The sequence below is a fragment of the Saimiri boliviensis genome, chromosome 2 (assembly GCF_048565385.1).
Source record: "Saimiri boliviensis isolate mSaiBol1 chromosome 2, mSaiBol1.pri, whole genome shotgun sequence".
NCBI classification, from domain to species: Eukaryota; Metazoa; Chordata; class Mammalia; order Primates; family Cebidae; genus Saimiri; species Saimiri boliviensis.
Genome location: NC_133450.1, coordinates 209,402,577 through 209,425,230, shown reverse-complemented (window position 1 = coordinate 209,425,230; position 22,654 = coordinate 209,402,577). Strand labels below are relative to the sequence as shown.

The window sequence follows — 22,654 nt, the reverse complement described above, 5'->3', positions numbered from 1 at the left end:
TTAGTGGAAGTTTCATTCTCCTATATCCAGTCCCAGATTCTTGGATCAGGAGAGGTAATATGCATGTCTAATCCTTTTCCATCCTTTGAGGCCATGATATTTTTCATTTATTTCTTACACTTTACAGAATCATTAAATGTGTCAAGCAAGTTTCATATCTTGGGGCCTGAGAGATTTAGAGATTTATTACTGTTTTTAAGTTTAAATATTAAATGTCATTTCTCAAGACACATGGCTTTATTCATGTGGTTGCTCAGAAATTAAACTTACGAAATTTTCATTTATCGTAGTATGAAGTTTCTTTCAACATTTAAGTCTAAACATCTGTTGTCACTCTGAAGTCGTGGGATGTAACCCCACCCAACATTTGCTTCAGATGTTGAGGCTGATAACACACACACACACACACACACACACACACACACACAACACACACTGAGAGGACATGAAAAGATGTGTCACTCACATAATGAAGCTTTCTAGGGAGAGCAGAGGGAGCTTCCAAGCAGGTCCAAACGTGGTTTGAGAAAGCAGGGAAAGGAGACTGGCTTGGAGTGGAAGGTTGGGGAGTGTAGGGTGAGGTTGGGGAGGTTCCCATATATTATCTGGGGCTTGCATGGATTGACCTTTCCTCTGGCGTTAAAGGTAGGCCTACCTAGGCTTTCTTATCAGCTTGCCCAGATGTGAGGCTGAAGGAGAAGAGGGCGTGAGTAGAATTTGAAAGCTGCTAGCAGTCAAATACCAACAATGGACTCAGAATCTTTATTAGAATTCATCCCTGATATTTGACTGATGACTGAAATGTGGCATGTTTCATTTAATTGACCTTGAATTTGTTTAGGTAAACCATTATGGCTTTCTATGGGGCTTGCAGCCTGAGGCCGGTAAGGGAGGTGAACATTCCATTAAATGTCTTGTACAAGAGCCCAGCATTACGTATTTTGAGAAGGGAAACAAATGCGTTGGTCACTATTAATAGTTTCTAGAATACTGAAGGGGCTGAAGTGTTAATGATGCCTTTTATTGTGGATTTATTATAAGCAGAGCCGACCTTGACTTATACTTTGAGTATAAGTATATATCTATGAGGCAAGAGAGTCACAGAGTTATTTAATCCAAAGAGGCAACCTTGGATAGAGAACTGTTTTTGCTGCTATTGGCTGGAGCAGATAGATGAGCAAGTCACTGGCAATGGTTCAAGAGTCTGTAGAACTGTGCACATGAGGCTAACTGTTGGTCAGGGTATTCATTGCTAAAAGGACTGCATAAGTTTGGCCAGTTGTGCTGACTCGGGTTCTGTCTCATTATCAGGTATGTCCCAGTTATGGGATAAAGATCAGAAACTTTCCAGCAAGTTCCATCACATACAATTGTAGTGATACCATCTGTAAAGTGGATAAACTCACTTTACTCTTCACTCCGTTGATTGCAAGGACCTCCACAGATATCCAAAGGGTTTGGGAAGGGGGATGACTTTTACCAGCACCATGGCATCCAGCAAGGGGCTGAGGATGGTGGTGGGGGACTGTTTCCTATAGATGAAATATGCCAGGTTTGGCTCTGTGCTACAGCAAGGAAACTTCAGTGGCTGTGCTGAACTTTTAGGATGCTGATTTCACAAGCCAAGGGATAATGGGCAGCTGGTATAAAGAGTCACAGGCTGAGGGCCTGTGACAACCAGCCTGTGTCTGTGAGAGCCCACTATGCAGCCAGCAATTGTGCTCTAATGGCATATAGCATGGGGCTGAAGGGACAATTTCTTGCACAACATGCCTGTGGGCAACTTAGGGACATCAAGTGTGGGCCAGAGACTTCAGGCAGCATGAGAGGAGGTTGCTTAAAGCCTCTATGTAAAGGACTCACTGGGGTTATTAATTGCAGTGCCTGTTGTATTATAATTCATAAATGGGCTTAAGTAATAGCATAAATGGGTTTAAGTAAAATTTGTAAATGAGAAATATGCTGTCTCCAGAACTCAGAATAGACTAAAACCTATTGGCCTTTTAAATAAATTGTGAATGCTGCTTCTTGCAAGTGTCAGGGATAGAATGGCCCTCAGCTTAAATAGCTTTCAGGAATTTAACCAAGGTGGACGGACTTAGTACTACGTGTGAGGTAATGGTCCATTCTTTTTAGTGAGCTCTTTTGTGACTATTTGTATGTCCTCAGCAAGTGTACCAAATGAGTGTTCTTGGAGCATGATGTGTTCAGTATGATCAATGTCCTTACTGTGCTCCTGAGGAAAGTTAGGTGTGGTTAAGGTCTTGTCTGCAGACTGTGTGAAGGACTGGCTGTTGTTACTCCATGGGTAGCTGAGTAAAAGAATATTGAGCCCCTTTGATGGTGAAGACAAATTGTAGCTAAGTGGCAGTTAAAATATTAGCCATATCTATGACTTAAAAGTATTTACCAGTTGTTGATTAGATCAAGTTAGTTATTTTAATAATATTTGATATGGGAGCCTTATTGGCTAGAACTTCAGCATTAAGACGGCAGTAATCTACTGTGAGATGCCATTCATTCTTTCTAGGTTTCTGAACAGGCTACATTGGGCCATTAAACGGTGAAGCAGTGGGGATAATCACACTTTTCTAAATAGGTCTGGTTTATGGGTTTCATACCTCAAAGACCCTGTTTTAATTTAAATTGGGCCATATTAACGATTTTAAATAATGAAGGAGGGGAAGGTCCATGCCATCCTATTTTGGCAAGCTGATTTGTAAGTGCCAAAGACTTAATTCAGTTTTAATTTATTGCTCATTGGGTTAGAGCATCTATGCCCACTATGGGATATTTTAGGTTCATGGGTGCTATGGGTATGGGGAATTTAGGCAGGGCAATAGTTCTGATTAAGATGAGGCATACCTATTTGTCTTACTAACATGTCCTGAAATATCCTCAGTTAACTCCACTAAGATTATAGGGGTACTTTGTTTAAATTTAGGGGAATCCCAGGGATAATTTGAAACCCAATATTAAGGCCATGAGGGTTTGACAACCGGTACATTTCAGACGTTAAAAGTTAATTCAGAATCCAGGTTGTAGAGGTACAAAAGCCAAATAGTAACCTTTTATCTGGTTTTGCTGTTTTTGCATAAATTCTTTAATTTTGGATTTCCTGTTGGGTCAGATTATGGACTTGTTTCAGTTTTTTGTTTCTTTCCCCCAGTATCCAAGTTTATTTTATTTTCCTTTTGGTGGTTACTGTGTATCATTTGGTGGATGGTGGTGGTAATGGTGTGGGGAGGGGCTGGGGAGAAGGTAGAGTCCTCTCGATCCTGCTCATATTTATAAGATTCTTCCATCAGAGTTGCAAATGCGTATGATCAGAATTAGGGTCTCTCCCATGTTAACAGTTGCTTTATAGGGTTTTAGGACCCTGTGCTTAAGTTCTGTTTGAAATAACTACTTGGCTATACCATGGGGATATCATGGATGCTTTTCCCTGTAACCCTTGATATAATTTCAGGATTTTTTATTTATTTATTTATTTTTATTTATTTATTTTTTTTGCTGCGGGCAGCCATTGTGGCATAGGCAGAAATAGCAGCAAAGGCATTTTTAAAGTCCCTAGTGAACCATCTGCTTTTAGGAGTGTGTGCCATAGCATTCAACATGGTCTTCCTCCATGAGTGACTACCAACCAGCCTGCATATTGCACAGGTGTCACTGTTTTCTTTGAGCACTCCGTACAATGAGGGCAACACCTGGTTGAGACAAACAAAATGACTCGGGGTAAGAGTCATTCCTCTGAGCCTCCTGACAGTCACAGCTTACATGGGGATCCAGAAACACAATTCAGAGACACAGGTAAGTCTGAACCAAGAGACATGACCCAGGGCCACTTTATTCTTGTTCTTAAATGCCAATTATCAAAAATTCCAACTTAGCTGAGGACATCTATAACATAAGCTTGGTAAGGTTCAGTGAATGCAGCACAAAGCAGCACAGCACAAAGCATGAGCTTGCCAGCAGTGATAAAAAAAAAAAAAAAAAAAAAAAAAAAGAAAAGAAAAGAAAAGAAATTCTAGCCAGCAATAGAATCAGTTAGCAAACTAAAGCAAGAGGAAAGCCCTGCAATAGTAGTGGTCATCTCCTAGACCCTCTGCTTGTTGCATCAATTGTTCAGTCATCCCACAGAGGAGAGTTTGAACCCCTTACCCAAAACTTGGTTTAAGTGTTAAAAGTGATGTTACACTAGGACCAAATAGATATGAAAAGATCTATCACTCACAGGAGGCTTTCTACAAAGAGGAGTGTGAGTTCTCAAGCAGGTCCAGGAATGGCTTCAGCAGGGAAAGGAGAAGAGCTTGGCTTTTCCTTGTGGCTTGGAGGTAGGGCTGCAGTGAGGATTCTTAGGCGGTTTGAACTTCCAGTGGCCACAAAGGTGGATGCATTTGAGCTTTCTTACTGGTATGTCCAGATATGGGGCAGAAGGGGGAATGGTAGGTTTTGAAAACTCAGCCAGTCAGATATCAACAAATGAGTCAGACTGTACTACAAAGCTGTACTAAGTTTACAGCATTTATTTGACCAAATAGGCTTTTGAGGGGAGAAAAATTTGGTTATTTCAGGATTTTTAAAAGACAGAAAATGTATTTCTGAGACAATGCCAATCAGTGATTCCCCATAAGGAGATATATTAGAATATTGAAGAGAGGATACACTTTCAAACTATGCCTTTGCCCTTCACCCTCAGGACTCTAAGGAGATTCTGATCCAAACTCTACCACCTCTATAAGTATGAAACCTCACTGTGCCATGGGTACTGTTGGGAGTAAGTCATATGTACTAGGGCAGAAAAACAAGAGAACCACTTGAATTATGACTCAACCACTTTAGACCTTTGAATTTAATGTCCTCTCATTCTGGGGTGGTTTAAACTTCTGGCACCGACTTCTCACTCTTCATCCTAATCTTGAACCTTTGTTCATAATATTCCCTTTTCTTTTACGGCCCTTCAGCAACCAGATCGCAACTAGAAATAGTCTTTGCTCAAACACTCAGCACTCCATTTCTATCTTGTTACCATTTATTTTACTTTCTTGTATTTTTTATTATTTGTTTATACACCTTATCTCTGCAGCCAGATCACAAGCTACTTTACTGCAAAATTCATGACTGATTTTCTTTGCATTCATTAGTCATATAAATATTGCTAATAATAATAAAGAATAGATGTCTTAAATATGTTTAATAAGTGAGTGAATAAATGGAATCTCAGGTTTTGGTATTTTTTGACAATATGCAATGCTATTATAGTTATAACCAGGTAAACTGAGTAAATCACCAAAAGAAAATCCCAGTTTTATCTGTATAGGGAAAACATGAATTTGACTTAGACACATTCATACAAACTCCTCATGCTTTTAATCAAGATTTCAGTGAGTCAGTAAATAACTTTTCCTTTGGGCTTGCAGGTGTTAAGACTTTCCTGACCAGTTTTTATCATCTTTATATCACAAAAATGAAGTAACTCTCAAGACATATTTGGTTTACTGTAATTTCAAAAATGCTTTTTAGTCTGCTAGAAGGCATTTATATATCCATCATCTCTTCACAATACTGCAGTAAAATGTGAAACAGAATCATTACTAATGAGACAATAGACTGGGAGATTAAATGACTTAATGGCCATAGAGCTAATAAGTGAGGGGAACAGGGCTAAACTCAGGCCTCCCTGCTTACAAAGCTCAAGCTTTAACCACTAAACAGAGAGCTCTGTGGTTTACTCTCATTTTTATAATTATTTGAGTTAATAAATGTTGACCTAGAGAAAATTTCTTTGAAGCTAGCCATCTAAAGAAATAGCTAAACATGCATGTTTCTAGGATCTTAAAAAAAATTTTCATCTCTCTATATATGCGTGTATATATATAATTTGATGTACTACATATTAGTGCATATATGTAAGATCTTTTTAAAAATCTTGGCTCTGTTTACCCCTCAGAAAGAGTCAAGATACCATCTTAATTACATTAAGCAAATGACTAGACTTTAGGATTTATCTGCAGCTTTCCTAATGGGATACATTGCTGTGACTGAGTCTTGCTTCTGCCCCTCCAGCAATCCCTCTTCTTCCAATAGGCTTTTTAATTAAGAGGCCAAGAAGCGCTGAACATGCTATTGCATCACTGATACAGGTCTGAAAATCTCCCCTGGCTTTCACGTGAATGTCTATCAGCTTACCATGAAGGAAAGGATGCCTTTGCCCCCTATGATCGAAGTTACACATTTTCTGAATTCGGTACTTTTACATATACTATCCCGTTTATATATTTTAATTATCACAGCAGCCCTTTAAAACATAAACTGTCATTTTCTTTTACCAAAGAAAATTGTAGCTCAGCAGGGTGACAATAGCTAAGTGACACAAAGTCACAACAGATGGAATGGAGAAGCAATTGTATCAAGGTGGGGATGATTCAGAGTTTTGTTGTTGTTCTACTATTCTAATGTAAACAAAACACAATTATAACAAAGATTATGCAAAAATATTGGGGGGAGCGCAACAATTCCATTGGTTAACAAGTTAATTAAAATCATAGTGCTAGAAGGGAGTTTGGTTACATATCAACATTCTTATTTAAATTGATAGGGAAACTGAGGCTCAGTTATGATGATCACCTGAGGTCACACAGCTAGTTAAAATGCAGAGCTGTGATTCAGACACAAGCCTGGCTCCAAGTCCAGTGATCTTCTCACTAAAATACATTGCCAGTCCCAGAGCTAGCTCACTAACTTCAGACATAGCCTGTGTCCCATGAATATTAATGATATTGACAAGATAAAGCCATAGGTTTGTAGTCTAAGTGTGAATTTTGCTATACAGCCTTCTACCTCCCCATTACCCTGCTTGTAAAATTCATCCAGACATTTGTTTCATATCTGTAATTTGTTTTGAGACGCCTTGAGGGGCTGCATGTCCTGAGTGCAAATCAGCATCCTAGTAAGATGCAGAGTGGAGACCCGAGTCTCAAACTAGCTTTCCCCTTTCATTTCCCTCCTACAGAGTAGCGTAACACTTCACTTTTAAGAGGCCATTAATTAGCACTAGATTAAAAGTACAACTACTTAAGCATTGCTTGCCTTTACCCAGAGGAACACTGTGAAGCTCAAGCCATGTTTATTCTACTGATTGGAGTAACAGAGTACGCCTCTGCAGACTCAGACTGGAGTGTACACTGGCCCATAGTAGGTAGTCAATAAATACTGAATGAATCATTGCTCCAAAACCTTAAATTCTATGTAACCACTCAGAATGATAAAGGGGAGGGGCTTAACCAACCTGTAAGTCAATTGTTTGCCACTAGTTTTTTACACACCTTATACAAGGGCTTGTCTGTGTATCCCTTTTTATTAATCTAAGGGGGCTACAGTAGGAAGATTCAGGTTACTGGAGTCCCATTAAGTCAGGTCAGTAACTGAACCAATGAAACAACTGAGAACATATTCTATACTAGGCACCATGTTACATGCTGGTAGCTAGTTAGCCCTCAATAAAGCTCAAATATATGGACAGATAATTGCAACACAGTTATTTATATGATAATAGGAATATGAAATAGAGACAGTAGAAAGAAACAGATGAACTCAATATATTTGGAGACTTGTGAGGGGAAAGACATGCCCAAGAAAGGTTTTAATCGCCAAAAAGAAACCTGTTAAGAAAGAAAGGAATTGTTTTGCAAGGTTGGACCACTTCCCACCACCAGGCAACTAGCTCTTTTGAGCAACTAAAGAATAAAAGCCATCATTTATTGAATATTCCAGGAAAGAAACCAGGAATTTTCACATCTGTTATCTCATTCCCTTCTAGGAGGCAGGGATCATTTTTGTTATATTCCAGAAGAGGAAGAGTTAAATGACTTGATCAAGGTCACATGACTAATAAGACAGAAGTAGAAGATGAGCAATGTTGTAGTTCAGTGGTTTTCAGAAAAGAATTCTGTAGATTCACAAGTTTTGCAATTGTAGCACAGGAGGTAAGGTAAAGGGAGAAAACAGCGTATTTTCCAGCTGCACAAACCTGCTTCAACCAGAGCAGCTGCTCTTTGATCTACTTTGCATTATAGACTTCCATAGAAGACTTTATTTGGACAAGGGTACTGCTGCTTTAAAAAACAAAGCAACAAAACAGCTGTAATTGAGCAAAGTAGTTTCTTGGGACCCTAGTCTGCAATTTACTCAACATGGCAGATAATTAAAAATTGACTATACTAAGCACAGCCTAAAATATGCACATCAAAGGGGAAAAAGAAAAAACACTCAGATCACACTTCCATTTTGAGCCAACAGACACCTACTTTACTTGAGGGAAAAGGCATGACTGGTTTAGTTAAGTAGAGATCTAAATGCTGAATGTTACTCAGTGATAGCACCTCTTTCCAAAAGCAGGGGCAGCTGGAGGATTCCTGGCCTCATTTACCTCCAGTCAGCCCACAATATTATATTTATTTCTCTACTGCAAACAGTGTGCCAAAGGCCTGAGCCACTTACTGCCTCAGCAAGTCCCCCAAGGACAGCAAAGACGGACCTCCTGCTGCTCGGTGCCCCCACAGATAAAGTGGCTCTAATAACTGGTGGAGGCATTTGTGATGCACTTTTAATTAGATCGATTTCCTCTCAATTACCCTTTGAGAGGTAAAAAATTTCCTTTGAAAATCGGATGCAATTTCAGAATATGGGGCTTCCTCCAGATAAAAAAACAAGACAAACTAGTTCAACGTCATTTTGGTGACCTCTTCACCTAACCTTTGGCAGCTATTACAACACAAGCCAAAGAAACATTACTACCATAAAAACAATTTTGAGCAGCTCACTTTAGCAAATTTTGTTTCCATGAAAGCAAGGGAGTTGCTCTTCGGGTTCGCATCAGCCCTGCACCTAGAGTTAAGATACATTGTTTAGTAAACATCAAAGCCTCAGGAACCTCATCACAGGTTCTCTCACTCTGATCTCACTTCTGATCTTAAAAACAAAACTAACTTCCTTTTTGTGAACTGTATGACTATAAACATAAAACATAGAGCAGAAGCTCAATTTAGAATAGGGTATTGGTGACTGTAAACCTTGGTGGATGATTCTGTACACATGTATTTGGGAGAAAGATCTGGATTATTATCTTTACATAATAGGGCTTTGGCTGAATTTTTAACCTGGGGTAGCTACCTACACTCTCAAAGAACACAGTGTGAGATAAGGAAGCAAAATGGCGTAGTGGAAGTTATCCCTCTTATCATCTCCAAAATCCTGTATTTAATTAAAAGACATAAACACCAGTGATGAAGAAACAGTTCTCAATTATTTAATGCTTGGCAGAGAAATGGAAAGATCCTGAAACCAAATAGTATGAACTCACTTGAGGAAAATACAGAATAACCAACCAACAGTTTTGCTCTTTGTTTTAGTAATGAACATGAAAATGTGTCCACCTCCCCACTTTGTTGGCCCTGGCCTGTGTTGCACATTCAAAAGACACAGGCCAGAAGAGAGAGGTAGTATGAAAAATGATGAGCCCTAATGACTATCCTAAAGTATGCTGACTCTATCTGCAGTTGTTTGCTTATTCCCAGCTTCCCATGCTTTGGCATAATTCCAATCCATATATGCTTCTTTAAAAGGCCAGCAATTTCCAGGCTGAAGTCGTCAATACCAACCAACTAGGGTCAATCCATTCTGTTACATCTGCAATTTTCAATCCAAGATGGCATAGATCCTCCAGCCAAGAGCTACTGCTTCCTAAAGGGCCTGTGTATCCCCTCTGGTAGCACTAAATGAATGAGCTTTCACACTAGTGAAGATGATTGGACTGAGACATCATATTACAGGAACATGATGTCTGAAATGTCACTGAAAAGGTGGAGCAGATACCACTGAAACATGCACACTGAATCCAATCAGAGTTGAAGAGGAAGTGTCACAGATGAAGCACATTATAATAGGAAGGAAACAATGGATCCAGGGCATCAACGCCAAACGGAAAAAAAATCAAGGATTTAATACAAGGGCAAATGTCAAACATGGCACATAGGGCTAAAGTGGCTCTTTCTACTAAAGCCTTGGAAGTGCCTAATTGCTAATCAAACTTCAGCTAACACCATCGTGTGTCCTATTTGGGCAGTGCATCTTTTAAAGCTCTAGATTTAGGTGGAAAGCAGGGTGCGGGAAATAATAAAAAAAAACACTAAAAGATGGAGCTTCTAAAGTTCTAGAACTACCCAGCTGGAATCAGGACACAGGCCAAGTCTACTCTATATGAGCCACTAATAACCAAGAACTAAGGGAAGGGAGGTTGGCTAGGGAGCAGAAGAAACTGGTATTTCTCATCCCCTATGGGGTAGAATATCTTCTCAGATGGTAGCTGTAGATCTTGATGCAATGATCCCAACAGTCCAAGACCAGCAGCTGCCCCTTGGGAGTGAGGGCTATGCCCACTGGACAGGTAAGTCCCTCTCGAATAAGGACACTATAGCCCCCACCCTTAGGAAAATGGAGAATTTCCTTGCGACTACTATCAGCCACGATGAGATCACCACGAGCATCCACACACATGCCAGCAATGCAGCGGAAATCTTCGTTCTCCGAGAAGAAGTGGCTAATCTGGCGACCCAGCTGCCCATCAGGGCCTACAGAGCCAATGGAAAAGCCACCCTCCAAGTGGTGCTCATTCTGCCGATTCTCCAGATTGAGGCCTAAGCCCTGGGTGAAGTAGACGGTGCCCTCTGTATCACAGGTGACAAATTTGGGCCGCACAGCACTGCAGAGGCAACTGTATTTGACCACCCCTGATCCTCGATCAACTGTGAAACACCAAAGCTTTCCACCCTCCACATCAGTTACTACAAACTGGCCAGATGGCAGGGCTGTGATGCCCCATGGTTTGCTCAGCTGGCTCCTGTGACAGGCCACGCAGTGGCCATCCAAGGTATATACCTTGAGGGAGTTATCATAGCTGTCAGTCACACCAATTAGCCCATGGCAGTTCATGGCCACTGAGAGAGGAGTGAGGTTGGGTAGATCCGCCCCAAGAAAACTTAGCACAAAGCTATCAATGCCACTGGGGCTACGACGGATTTCCTTCAAAAAGCCTTTGCGGGTAAAGACTTGTATACGATAGTTGCCACGGTCAGCGACTAGCACTTCACCTTGACTGGTCACGTAGAGACTGACTGGAAGATTGAACATTCCTGGAGTGCTGCCTTTGGCCCCCATCTTCTTGAGAAAGAGGCACTGCTGGATATTGGAGGCTGCCTCAGGACCCCGCTGTTTAGCAGGTGAGGCCCTAGGGCTGGCAACCACTTCCTCTGGGCTCATGTCCATCTCTCTAAATGTAACAGAGGTAGAGGCAGCAGAGGCTGCAGCTTCCATGGCCCAGGAATCTTCCATGTTAACTGTTCGGGGCTTCTTAACAGCTTGCCCAATTTGAAGGGGGCCAACATGACCGACCTTAAGGAGCTCCACATCTTGCAGGGTGAGCTCCCGAGGCAGGCTGGCAGTGAGCTCTGGCTCCTCCTCATCAGCTGTCTCCTCCAGTAGTGCTACATCTGCCTGCTTAATTTTGGCCAGGAAGTAGTCACAGCGAGACACAGCCTGCACCTCTGCAATGTTAAGCAGGTAACTCTGCTCCTCTACCACTTGACTATTGGACTTCTCAACTTCAGCCAAAGAGCCTGTGAAGAACTTCCGAGAGCGAGCCAGCTCATCCTGGACCCTGCGCTCCTCATGCCCATACTCCTGGAGAACTGCTTTATACCTTGCCTGAAGGTCCTTGGAGACACCTTCCAAGGCTACCTTCCGCCGCTGCAGCTCCCCCATAAGTTCCCGCAGACGAGTCAACTTCTCTCCAAAATCCCGACGCCGCTCCTCCGCTGCCTCTTTGACAGGGAGTGTACAGTGACCAGGAGGCTGATGGTCTGCCTCTCGGCAGGGCTCACATAATACCAAACCGCAGCTCCGGCAGAACTGCCGGGGCAGACGCCGCCCACAGGACCGACACATGAGCAGCCCCACAGCCTCACTGAGCCCAGCTGTATCAATGATCTTTAGCACTGTCAGATTGTCTGTCAGCTGGGTCAAACTGGTTATGCGGGTAATCTTGCTGCAAAAGGGACAGCGGACACCATTGATGCTACTGGCCAACAGCTTCTCCAGGCACTGGCGGCAGATGGTATGGCCACAGTGCAGGAGCTTGGGCCGCAGCTGCTCTTCTGTGAAGGACTCCATGCAGATGGGGCATTCTAGCACTTCCCGGAGGGCATCCAGGTTCAGGTGAGAAGCTGCTGCTGCAGCCATTGCTCTTTCTTTGAAGGGTACTGCTAGCACAGCTCAGAACTGAACAGCACAGTATTCATGCCCTAGAGGGTCAAGTTCCTGCTAAAGAGAAAAAGAAACCATTATTCATTTTCCTCTGACTATATAAATCAGTTCACTCAAGAAACATTTAGAGGATAGCTATGATCAGTCGTTCAGTCATTCACTTACTTAACAACTATCTTACTGAGGTCTATTATGTGTCACGTGAGGGTGACACATAGGGAAACTAAACAGATGAAACACTGCATATGGGTAATAATTCAGATTCTGCAGTCTCAGACGCTTACTTAGTTGCAATGACCATAAGGAAGTAATTCAAACTTCCAAAAGCTCTTTCCCCATCACTCATCTATAAAATAGAAGTAGTAATGGTGTCTGCTTTATATGGTTCTTGTAAGGGCTAAGTAGCAAGATAAATACGATATGCTTAGTATAGCACCAGGGAAGTAGTATACTTGTAATAAATGCTAATAATTATTTTCCTATTTTGTGAATTTTACAACTCCTTATTTACACTAAGAGAAAAGCACAGGAGAATTACATACAGTAAAAGGAATAAGTATAACATGCAGGTCCACACGATGTCATGGTAGATTGGTGACTGGAATGATGGATTCTACCTAACAGACTTGGGGAAGGCTTCCCAAAAGCAGTGTCACTCCTAAGATATGTCTTGAAAGCAATGAAGCAATGAGGGATAAAGGTACTTTAAGAAAAGAAAACCATGTAAGCAGAAGTGTGGAGGCTTTTTTTTTTTAATCATGTCATAGAGTTTATTGTGTCATGTTTGGGGACCTAGGAATCATCCACAGAAGTAGAAAATTGTGATGATTAGCTTTTGGTGAAGTGCAAAACATCAGATCAGAAAATACATGTTTTCCATGTATCTATCGTCTTACCTAACTCACCAATCCACCCATCTAAGTCTAGGTATCTTGTTCTGTACTAGATACAAGAGGTCTTCAGGATACAGATTCTGCTCTTCAGATATTCAAACTTTATAAAAGACATGTAGACAAATAATAATGAAGGCAGAAAGTGGTACTATAAATGAAATAAAAACTAAGTTTGATGGGGGTTGAGGAGTCATTCTAATTTGAAGGGAAACAGAATTTTCAAAGGGAAGATGACATTTGATACTGGCCTGGAAAGATGCATAAATACGTGGAAAAGAAAGAAGTAGGCAAAAGGTACAACCTTAACAAAGTTTAGAAGGCAAGGGAAAGGACAAGAAGTTGCATGTATTAGAAAGAAAACGAAGAATATCTAAACTCCATGCATTTTATTTTCTCCATCTGTAAAATGGAACTAATACCGTGTTTACAGAGAATGTAAGATTTAAATAATATAGAATGTATACAGTGCTAAGAATGGCTCTGCACCAAAAAAGTCCTAAATGAATTTTTGTTCTCTTTTTTTATTATCCTTAGATTAAAACTGCAGGAGTATACATGGGAAATAGAGTAACAGACTTGGAAAGGTAAATTGGGGGAATAATTAGAAAGGGTCTTCAGAGCCAAAAATGAGATTTTTGAGCTTCATTTTCAAGGGCATAGTGAGACAATTAATGTTTTGGAGCAGGGAGCTGATATGATCAAAGCTGGAGTAGAGTAGAGAAACAAATCAGAGAAGATAGGGGTAATGGGGACTCTGAACTCGGAAGCAGGTGGTGGAAACAGAAAGGTGCATTTGAGCAATATCCAGATGTATAATCAGTAAGATTTGAAAGGTGAGTGGATTATGGTGGGGGAGTGGTAAAGAGCTAAGACAACTAAAGACTCAAGCCCAGATGATTTTAAAAAAATGTAGTGCTGCCGGGCATGGTAGCTCACGCCTGTAATCCCATCACTTTGGGAGGCCGAGGCGGGCAGATCACAAGGTCAAGAGATCAAGACCATCCTGGCCAACATGGTGAAACTCTGTCTCTACTAAAAATAAAAATATTAGCTGGGCATGGTGGTGTGTGCCTGTAGTCCCAGCTACTTGGGAGGCTGAGGCAGGAGAATTGCTTGAACCCAGGAGGCAGAGGTTGCAGTGAGCTGAGAGCACCACTGCACTCCAGCCTGGCACCTGGCAACAGAGCGAGACTCGTCTCAAAAAAAAAAAAAAAAAAAAAAAATAGTAGTGCCTTATCAAGGCAGTTTATTTCTGGCTTTGAGTACCCTCTGCTTCACCCAGTACCAACTATGAACACTCCTACCCTCTTGATATGCTTATGAAGTTGATCCAGAAAGATCTCAGTGCTCTGTAGCCTTATGTCACTGTCTACTTATACCCCAAATCAGAATGAACAAGTCCAGCAAGGTGAGGCATATGATAAATTTAGCATTTCATATATGCAAATCCTATAGCTGTACCTGTGCAGTCTTGTGATCTGCAGATGGTCACCCACCAAAGAGAAGAAGAAGTAAAGGGCAAGTTCGCTTGATTTTAAGAACAATGCATCTAGCTCAAGAACGCTTTGCACATGACATCAACTCTTTCTTCAGGCATAGAGAAGAAGGGGAGTTAATGTAGAGATTCATATTATAACAAATTTCTACCACATTAGCTTTGGAATACAATCTGACAAACAGCAGCAGACAAGCACAGTTATCTAAAGTCGATCCTTCCTCCCTGAAATTCCACTTCCTTTGTACTGCAAGGGAAACTATGCATCTAGTGCCTACTATGTACTAGTTACTATGACAGATATTTTATATGCTTAATCTCTCTTAATTTTCATGACGACACTATGAAGTAGGTAATATTTTTATTATCCAATGTTACAGATGAGGAAACAACATTCAGAAAAACTTGCTCAAGGTCACGCAGCTCAAACATGGTAGAACCTTGCAGTACAGATATTTTTACTTTATTTAACCCAACATTATTTCAAGCTATTTTTTACTGTCACATAACAATGAATAACTATGTTCCCTTGACCATGCTCTGGGGAATGCTGCCTTATAGCATCTGCATTTTCTCCATATGAGAGAAGGAACAATAATATAGTTATGAGATTCTGCTGCTATAGAGTGGGATAGATTGATTTATTAGCTGAGTGACCCACTCTCACACAGCAATCTTGCAATCCATTATGACTCAAATCCATACCTCAGCAAAGTAACATTTACCACATATCATGAGCCTATGAGGTCTGATGTGGATATCTGAAACTATGAATGCTGAATTTTCAAATGCCAAGTGTCTAGGGGCAATAGTATAGACATATTGATAGAAATTTCAACTCAGGGTCCATGCAACCCTTCTCAATGCTAAATCAATAGCTTCAGTTCTCTCTTCTATTGTCTGAGACAACAGACTAAGGGCAACATTTGGAGTTTGAATCTAGAATGTTACCTTACAATGCACAGGGACATCTGTGTTATTCTCAGAGTTGGCAATGCAGATCAGCTTATTAAATAAGGGTACCAACTTACAAAAATAACAGCCAATTATTTCCCACCTTTCAGGAATATCTTATCACTCCTTCAATTAAAAAGCTTTCTACCTCTCTAAGACATCAACTTTAACAAATGAATTTGCTATTTCCACATCCCCAAATTATCTCAGCTGACTACAGCTTCACCAAGCTCTCTGAGGATGTCAAGAATTAATTCCTGCCCCAAAGCTGCCATGCTTTGCCAGGAAAACCTGTGTTCCCCTCACTAAAGTATGAAGCATGAATATAGCTACAGACCTGGAAAAAGCCAGAACCACTTTTCCCATTTCCATGACTTGAAAACATGTGCTTTGTAAAGGATCCTAGCCCGAAATGGAGCTAAGAGACAGGCAGATACAGCCTGTCTCCTCCAGAAAGGCACATCTGGTCATTATTAATACTGAGAATAACTCAGATAGAAGATCAGTTTGACTTCAGTTTCCCCAAAAGACTACACAAGTAAAAGGAATTGTCTTATCATTCTAAATCTTTAAGTAAGCTGCCGATTTTCTGCCAGCTATCAACTCTGCAACCAATCAGAATGAATATCCAACCTGCTATTTATCATCTTGGCTCTCTTTATGATTTCTTGAATGTCTGTTTCCTGTTGTGCACTTTGTGCCATTAATTCTTGACCTCCCATCTCATCTAACGTCAGCTTACCACCTTCCCACATCCCTTGATCTAATGATTAATACTGCACATCCCCCACAATACTTTACCAGCACATCTCTTCAGCTCCCAATGAGAATCTACTCCTTAAGCTGTGTCTACCCCTGTTGCCCTAAGATTCAGAAAAATTACATAATTATATTCCATACGAATCTAGCCTTTTCTAGCATGACTGGGTTTTCCCCATCCCATGAAATGAGTAACCAAGATAGTAAAAAATGCAAACAAAACACAAAAATGACCCCCAAAGTTACATAGAACTGAGATCCTATCTTAGTACTGTACTGTGGGGGAGTAGGCAATTTATTTAACCTGACTAAACCTGTTTTCTTAGTTTACAAAAAGAGTTCTGAAATGACTAGGGATAATGCATATAAAGTACTTAGCCTGATACTTGTAGGTCACAATAAAAGGATGCTAAATAAATACCAACCAGAAACAGCATTAACAATAACTAGTACTAGTATTAATAACACATTCAGTTTAGAAACTGAATTCTGAAAGCATGAAGAACCTTTCTTTTCATGGAGGATAGAGGCACATAAAGATTAATAAAAGGGCTGCTCAGTTTTTGAGTGTTCTGATTGAGAATGCTAGACTCCAGACTAAAAACTGATGGGTAAATGAATTTACAACTTCTCTTGCCCAGAAAATGAGCTGCTGTAGCTATTTCAAGTATGAAATGCTAGAATGCGTAGTAATCTCCTCACTTGAGACCAGGAGGTTGAGGTCGCAGTGAGCTATGATGGTGCCACTGTACTTCAGCCTGGGAGAAAAGGGAAAAAAAGGTAGTAATCTCAAGTTGTAAAATAGATGAGAAAACTAAGACCAGGAGAGGGAAACTCATTCAACAGAACTAGGACAAAAGGACACGAACTAGGAGTGGGCAGTATTATACAGATTAAGGAAGCAGGCCTGAGGGATCAGGCTTTTCGATTTTAATTCGCGCTCTACCACTTACTGTGGAGACGTGGGCAAGTTATCAATACTTCTGTAGTTCTCAGTTTATCTATTAAAAGGGGCTTTAAAACAGTATCTTCCTCACAAGATTATTGTAAAGATTAAATGAGATTATGTGTGTAAAGCACTAAATATAGTACTAAGCCAGGAATACAATTAATTACATATAAATAATAGTTTTTATTAGCAGTAGCAGTAGTAGTAGTAGGAGCAGCAACTGCTGCTGCTGCCACCCAACCTATTAGAAGAAATGAATAGGCACTTTTCAGCAGACTGTACCCAAAGCCTCAGATATATACATCTAAATAATAAAAATTCTGAGCCCTCCTAGAAATTGTTTTACCTGATCCCAGAATCAAAAGATTAGAGATGATCTAAGGTTTCAAATCCTCATCTAATGCTTGAATCTCCACCATGGGTAGTTATCTAGATGTCTCTATTTCCTATACCTGTATCAGCCTTTCGTGGCTTAGGCCACCAGCAAAACTGGAGAACTTTAAGCAATTAATGAAATAAATCTTTACTGAGCATCTACTATGTGTCTGGTGGCCCTGTGAAAAGTACTGGTGATACAAATTTTGAGCAAAAACCAGACATAAACAGTGCTTGTCCCTAAAAACTACACAACATGTAAAATACTGCATTTCCTTTCACAAGACATAAAGGTCCATCCTGCTATTGACATGCTCTGCTAGTTTGACTAGGTTTTTTGTAAGATTTATCATATTTCCTTTTATGTCAGCTTTCTAAACTTTATTCCTCATATAGTCTAACAAAATGCTAATCAAGTGCAAAACTATCTCTGTGCCACCAAAAGCCACTGGTTAGCTGGACTGACTTTAAAGAAGTCAGTGACATCATCACCTGACATTCAGTCCTGTGTGTGGGAGAGGATTCTGATGAAATTTATTCAGGTCACTTAACGCAACTGCAGACAACTAAGATAAACTCAAAAAGTAGGGGCTTATAGGGAAATACAGGCATGCTCCTGAAGTTGTACCAGTCTGGGGCAAACAAAATCATCCAGAAGGAAGTATGTTTGTAGATAAAGAAAACTTTAGCTAAACAATGTCAAGAGCAGGCTAAATGAGTAACAGGGTTTCCTAAAAAACATGCTTGCTTGTTGTCTCTGTCTTCCTCTAAAATTGCAGGATGTAGAAAGACTCTCTTGTGTCTTTCACAAACATATGAGTAGTACCTATGCTGCCAATATGACTCAAGGAATACAAGACAAAGGAAAAATCAATAGCCTTTTCTCAGGGACCTCCAACTCACCTCAACCCACTCTCTCTTTCAGTTCCTTTCTCTGCATATAACATCTGTCCATTTAATCATGAGATTTTGATTAAAGGATCAAGAAGATCCTAGGAAATATACAAAATGGGATGAGAATTTTGGGGAGACTAGCAGAGACCACTTAGGGTTAGCAAAATCTGGCAAAGAGCCTGGGCAACACAGCAAAACCTCCGTCTCTACAATAAATTAAAAAAATAATCAGGTATGGTGGCATGCATCTGTGGTCCTAGCTACTTGGGAGGATGATGTGGGAGGATCACTTGAGCCTAGGAGATCAAGGCTGCAGTGAGCTGTGATTTTATCACTGCACTCCAGCCTGGGTGACACAGCAAGACCCTGTCTCAATAAATTAATTTTAAAAATAAAATAAATAAATAAATCAGACAAAGCAACACTTAGATATCTTTCAGCACTGCCTTCCTCTCATAATTGCTAACACTCTTAAAGCGACTACTACTAATTGTCAGGCAGTTTTTATACATTCTCGTATTCTCATAATAACCATGTAAAGTATGTGTCATTCCTTTTCAAAAATAAGGAAACCAATGCTCAGAGAAAAGTAGCCTGTCCAAGGTCTCAAAACCAGTAAGTAATAAAACAAGGATTCAAATCCCACTTTCAACTCCCAGCCATAAAATCACTAACTTAAAGGATGTTGTATAGTTTCCTGGCTTTAGACAAAGTTTGGCTGAGATGTTGGTAAGGGCTCCTAGAAATGATTTCTAAATTTGATTGTTTTACCAGAAACACAGGATGGAGGGAATGTCACAAAGGTTACACATCACTGTGCATAGACAATGATCTACTTTAAGAGCCTTACAAACTTCTGGCTTCCAACTACTCTCCAGACATAAACATAGGGGTTCTGAAGGGTTGGAAAAGCCTTCTAAGAAAACTACTATAATGTAACATAGGAGTAAGACAGAACTGGGTTTGCATCCCAACCTAGCCACTTGCTCTGTAGCCCTGAGTAAGTTCTCATCTGTAAACAAGGAATAAAACCCAGAATGTTAGCAGGATGATTGAATTCACTAAGATAACACACATAATAAGCACTCAATAAATGATCATCATGTGCATTTTTAATAGATTGAGGCTGACAGGACAAGTACTTGTCTAAGTAACATAAGAAATTAGCAACAGAGTAAGGAGTTTAGACAGGGCTGACTGAATTCCCATGACATATTTTCTTTTAGGGATGTGCTTGGATGTTCCAGCTAAGTCTTACAGTCAGATGCAGTTTAGCTTTGTTTCTGAACTGGCTTTAGCAACGCTGTAGCTAGTCCTGGAGATGATAGAGCCAATGCTATTATTTTGTTCCAGGGAAAAGCAGCCCAAAAAAGACCACACAGAACAGTAATTACTCTCCTTCAAAATATGAATGCCTTAAGCCTCAGTCCCTGCTATGAGATGTTTTCTCAAGCCAATGGCCTCCATACCTCACCCCATAGTCTGTTGCACCTCATTCTGCCTGGTAACCTCAAACTCCTCTCCTTATCTAGCCCCTGGTCTTGGTCTGAGAGCAAACCAAGAACAAAGTCCAGGGCGCCTCCCTACCTAATCAGAGAGGTTTACCACCTTCCCCCCTACCTCCCACCCCTCCCCCACCACCCAGTCTTTGATACTCACTGGACAATCCTCTTTTTCATTAGAGGGGAATGGGCTGAGAAAATAAGACTAAGCAGGCCTTAGCAAGGAAGTAGCAAGGAAAAAGGGAATATACAGAGCTACAGAGATTTGGGTATGAGCTTATCTGTGTCACTCCTAGCTATGGAAACTTAGGCAAGTCACTTCCTAAGCCTTAGTTCCCTCATGTGTAAAACTGAAAACAGCAGAGCCTACTTAGAAGGATATGAAAACTGAATAAAGAAGTAGATATAGGACTAAAAGTTACTAGATTTTGAGAACTTACTATGTGCCAGATCCTAGGCATGCTAATTTACTTCACGAAATCCTCACAATTCTGTGACATAGGTTGTTATCAAAACCCCATTTTACAGGTGAAGAGCTAAGGCACTGGGTGGTTAAGTAACTCATTCAAGGCCACAAAGTCAGGAAGAGATAGAGCTAGGGCTTGAACCCAGGATATCTGACTCTAGGGCAGAGTGCCTGAACTTTTGGCAGTACTGACATTTTAGGCAGGATAATTCCTTATTGGGGGGCAGGGGCTTATCCCATGCATCGTCAAATGTTTAACATTAACATAAAACATTAACATGTTTAATCTACCCACTTGAGGTCAGTAGTATTCCCCACCCTGTGACAACCAAAAAACATCTCCAGACATTGCCTAATGTCTCCAAGGTGACAAAACCACCCCTGGTTAAGAACCACTGCTTTATAGTCTGGCACAGGGCTAAATGCTCAATACATAAGGGTTCCCTTTTATTTTTGTCTCTCTCAGAGCCCGAACACCTCATTGACAGAGGCACCACCCTTTCAAGCTGTAATGGATCTTAGTTAGGATTAATTATTCCACTTATTCCCCTGGAGGTCTTACATTCTATCTGCTATTGCAGCTTGTGGGTACAAGGAAAAAGGGCCTAGGTAGATGACCTTGAGTAGTTCCTTTCTTCTTCCTCAAAGCCTACCATTTTCAGTGTGCTGGGGGTGCTAGAGCGGAGTTAGGGGCAATACCATATCTGCCTCATGATAACGGATCTTTGTTTAATAAATGAAGAAGATTCTGCCCTTCACAGGGATCACCACACTCCTTCAGGATCTCTGAACTGAAGATGTATCACTTTGTTCCTCAACACCTGATCTCCGCTCATCTTCATATACTCATCTATATCATACACTACTTTTAGGTCCTTGGGTCCCCTGAACTCCCTCTATCTCCCATGCAGCGATTTAAGGAACATCTCTTAAATCTCTTAAGCAGCCCAAGACACCAATCCACAAATCTACTCAGGGTTCTTTGATTCTATAGCCCAGTTAGGACATCTCTACCCCACGATTCAATCCTCTCCAAACCCTGTCCCCAACCCTCTTAACAATACCAAATTCCAATCTCTAGGGCTGTATACTGCAACCCTCTTCAATTTCTCACTCCTATGCCCCAAATCCCTCGGACATAGCTCCTTTAATCCCTGTTTCCAAATCTCTGCTGCACTCAGCCCTGCACCTCAGTTCAACGCCCCAATTCCACACCTCCGATTTCTGCTCTCCCTCATTCCGAGCCCCCCATCTCCTGCATTCCATCAGGCACTGTGCCGCCCTCAAACCCTGCTCCTTCCTCTTACGCACTGAATGTCATGTGCTGGCTTCACACTTCAGCCAGGTCCCTTCTTCCTGCTAACAAGACAGAGTCCCTCAAGAGCTCATCCCCATCCCCTCAATCTCACCCTCATCCCACTCCGAAAACCCTCTCCTCTCTCATTAGCACTGAGGACCGCCCTAGACCTTGCTCCTGTCATCTCAGACCCTGTCCTTGCCAGATGCCTAGCGCCCCCAGATTCCCTCAAATCTCATCGGGGGCCCCCAGTTCCTTCATATTTCTGAAATTCTGCACCCAGGTCCCTCCAGGGCCCTGATTCCCTCCCATCTCCCACATGCTGCACCCCGTTCCTCCTCAGGGCCCCCACATTACCTCATACCTCCCAAGATGCTGCAAACGCAAATGTCTTCAGAGCCCCTCGCTCCCCTCCCCCAGCCGCATCTCCCCGGATCGCCTCAGCCCCACGAATCCCTCCCGAGCCTGCCCCTCGCAGCCCCACCCCCACCCCAGTCCTGCCCCTCAGATCCGGTCCACAGACCCTGCCATTCGGGCGCGGCTGCTGCTCGCCGGCACGGCCCCCTGCCCCGCCACTGTGCCACTGCCCACGACTCCGGCCGCGGTCCCTGGTCCCCAACCCTCCTTCCCGCCCCCTACCTGACCGCCCGCGGCTCCGACGAGTCCACCGCCGCCAGCCCACCCGCCTGCCGCTCTCTGCGCACGCGCCGCCGAGCGCCCCTTGCCGGGCGCCAACTCGCAGAGCTCCCTGT

The 22,654-nt window shown here is 41.6% G+C and overlaps 2 protein-coding genes across 9 annotated transcripts in view; one reads left to right on the top strand and one right to left on the bottom strand.

The window, feature by feature from the left end:
- The window catches only part of ASTN2 (astrotactin 2), a 959,402-nt gene that overhangs the window by 689,383 nt on the left and 247,365 nt on the right, over nucleotides 1–22,654 (top strand). The gene's annotated exons all lie outside the window — the stretch shown is intronic.
- Nucleotides 2,001–22,625, bottom strand: TRIM32 (tripartite motif containing 32). 2 transcript variants are annotated; one of them, XM_003925191.3, is made up of 2 exons: nucleotides 22,542–22,625; nucleotides 2,001–12,372 (listed from the first exon to the last, which is right to left on the bottom strand). In XM_003925191.3, exon 2 carries the CDS (start codon nucleotides 12,292–12,294, stop codon nucleotides 10,333–10,335), a length of 1,962 nt encoding a protein of 653 aa, XP_003925240.1. In that variant the 5' UTR covers nucleotides 12,295–12,372; nucleotides 22,542–22,625; the 3' UTR covers nucleotides 2,001–10,332. The 2 variants fall into 2 exon arrangements, with proteins under 2 accessions (XP_003925240.1, XP_010334201.1); XM_010335899.3 differs by having other exon boundaries at nucleotides 2,001–12,375; nucleotides 22,542–22,624.

What these genes read in the sequence shown, in the direction of transcription:
- TRIM32 (XM_003925191.3), bottom strand. Translation starts at nt 12,294, where the DNA reads ATGGCTGCAGCAGCAGCTTCTCACCTGAACCTGGATGCCCTCCGGGAA.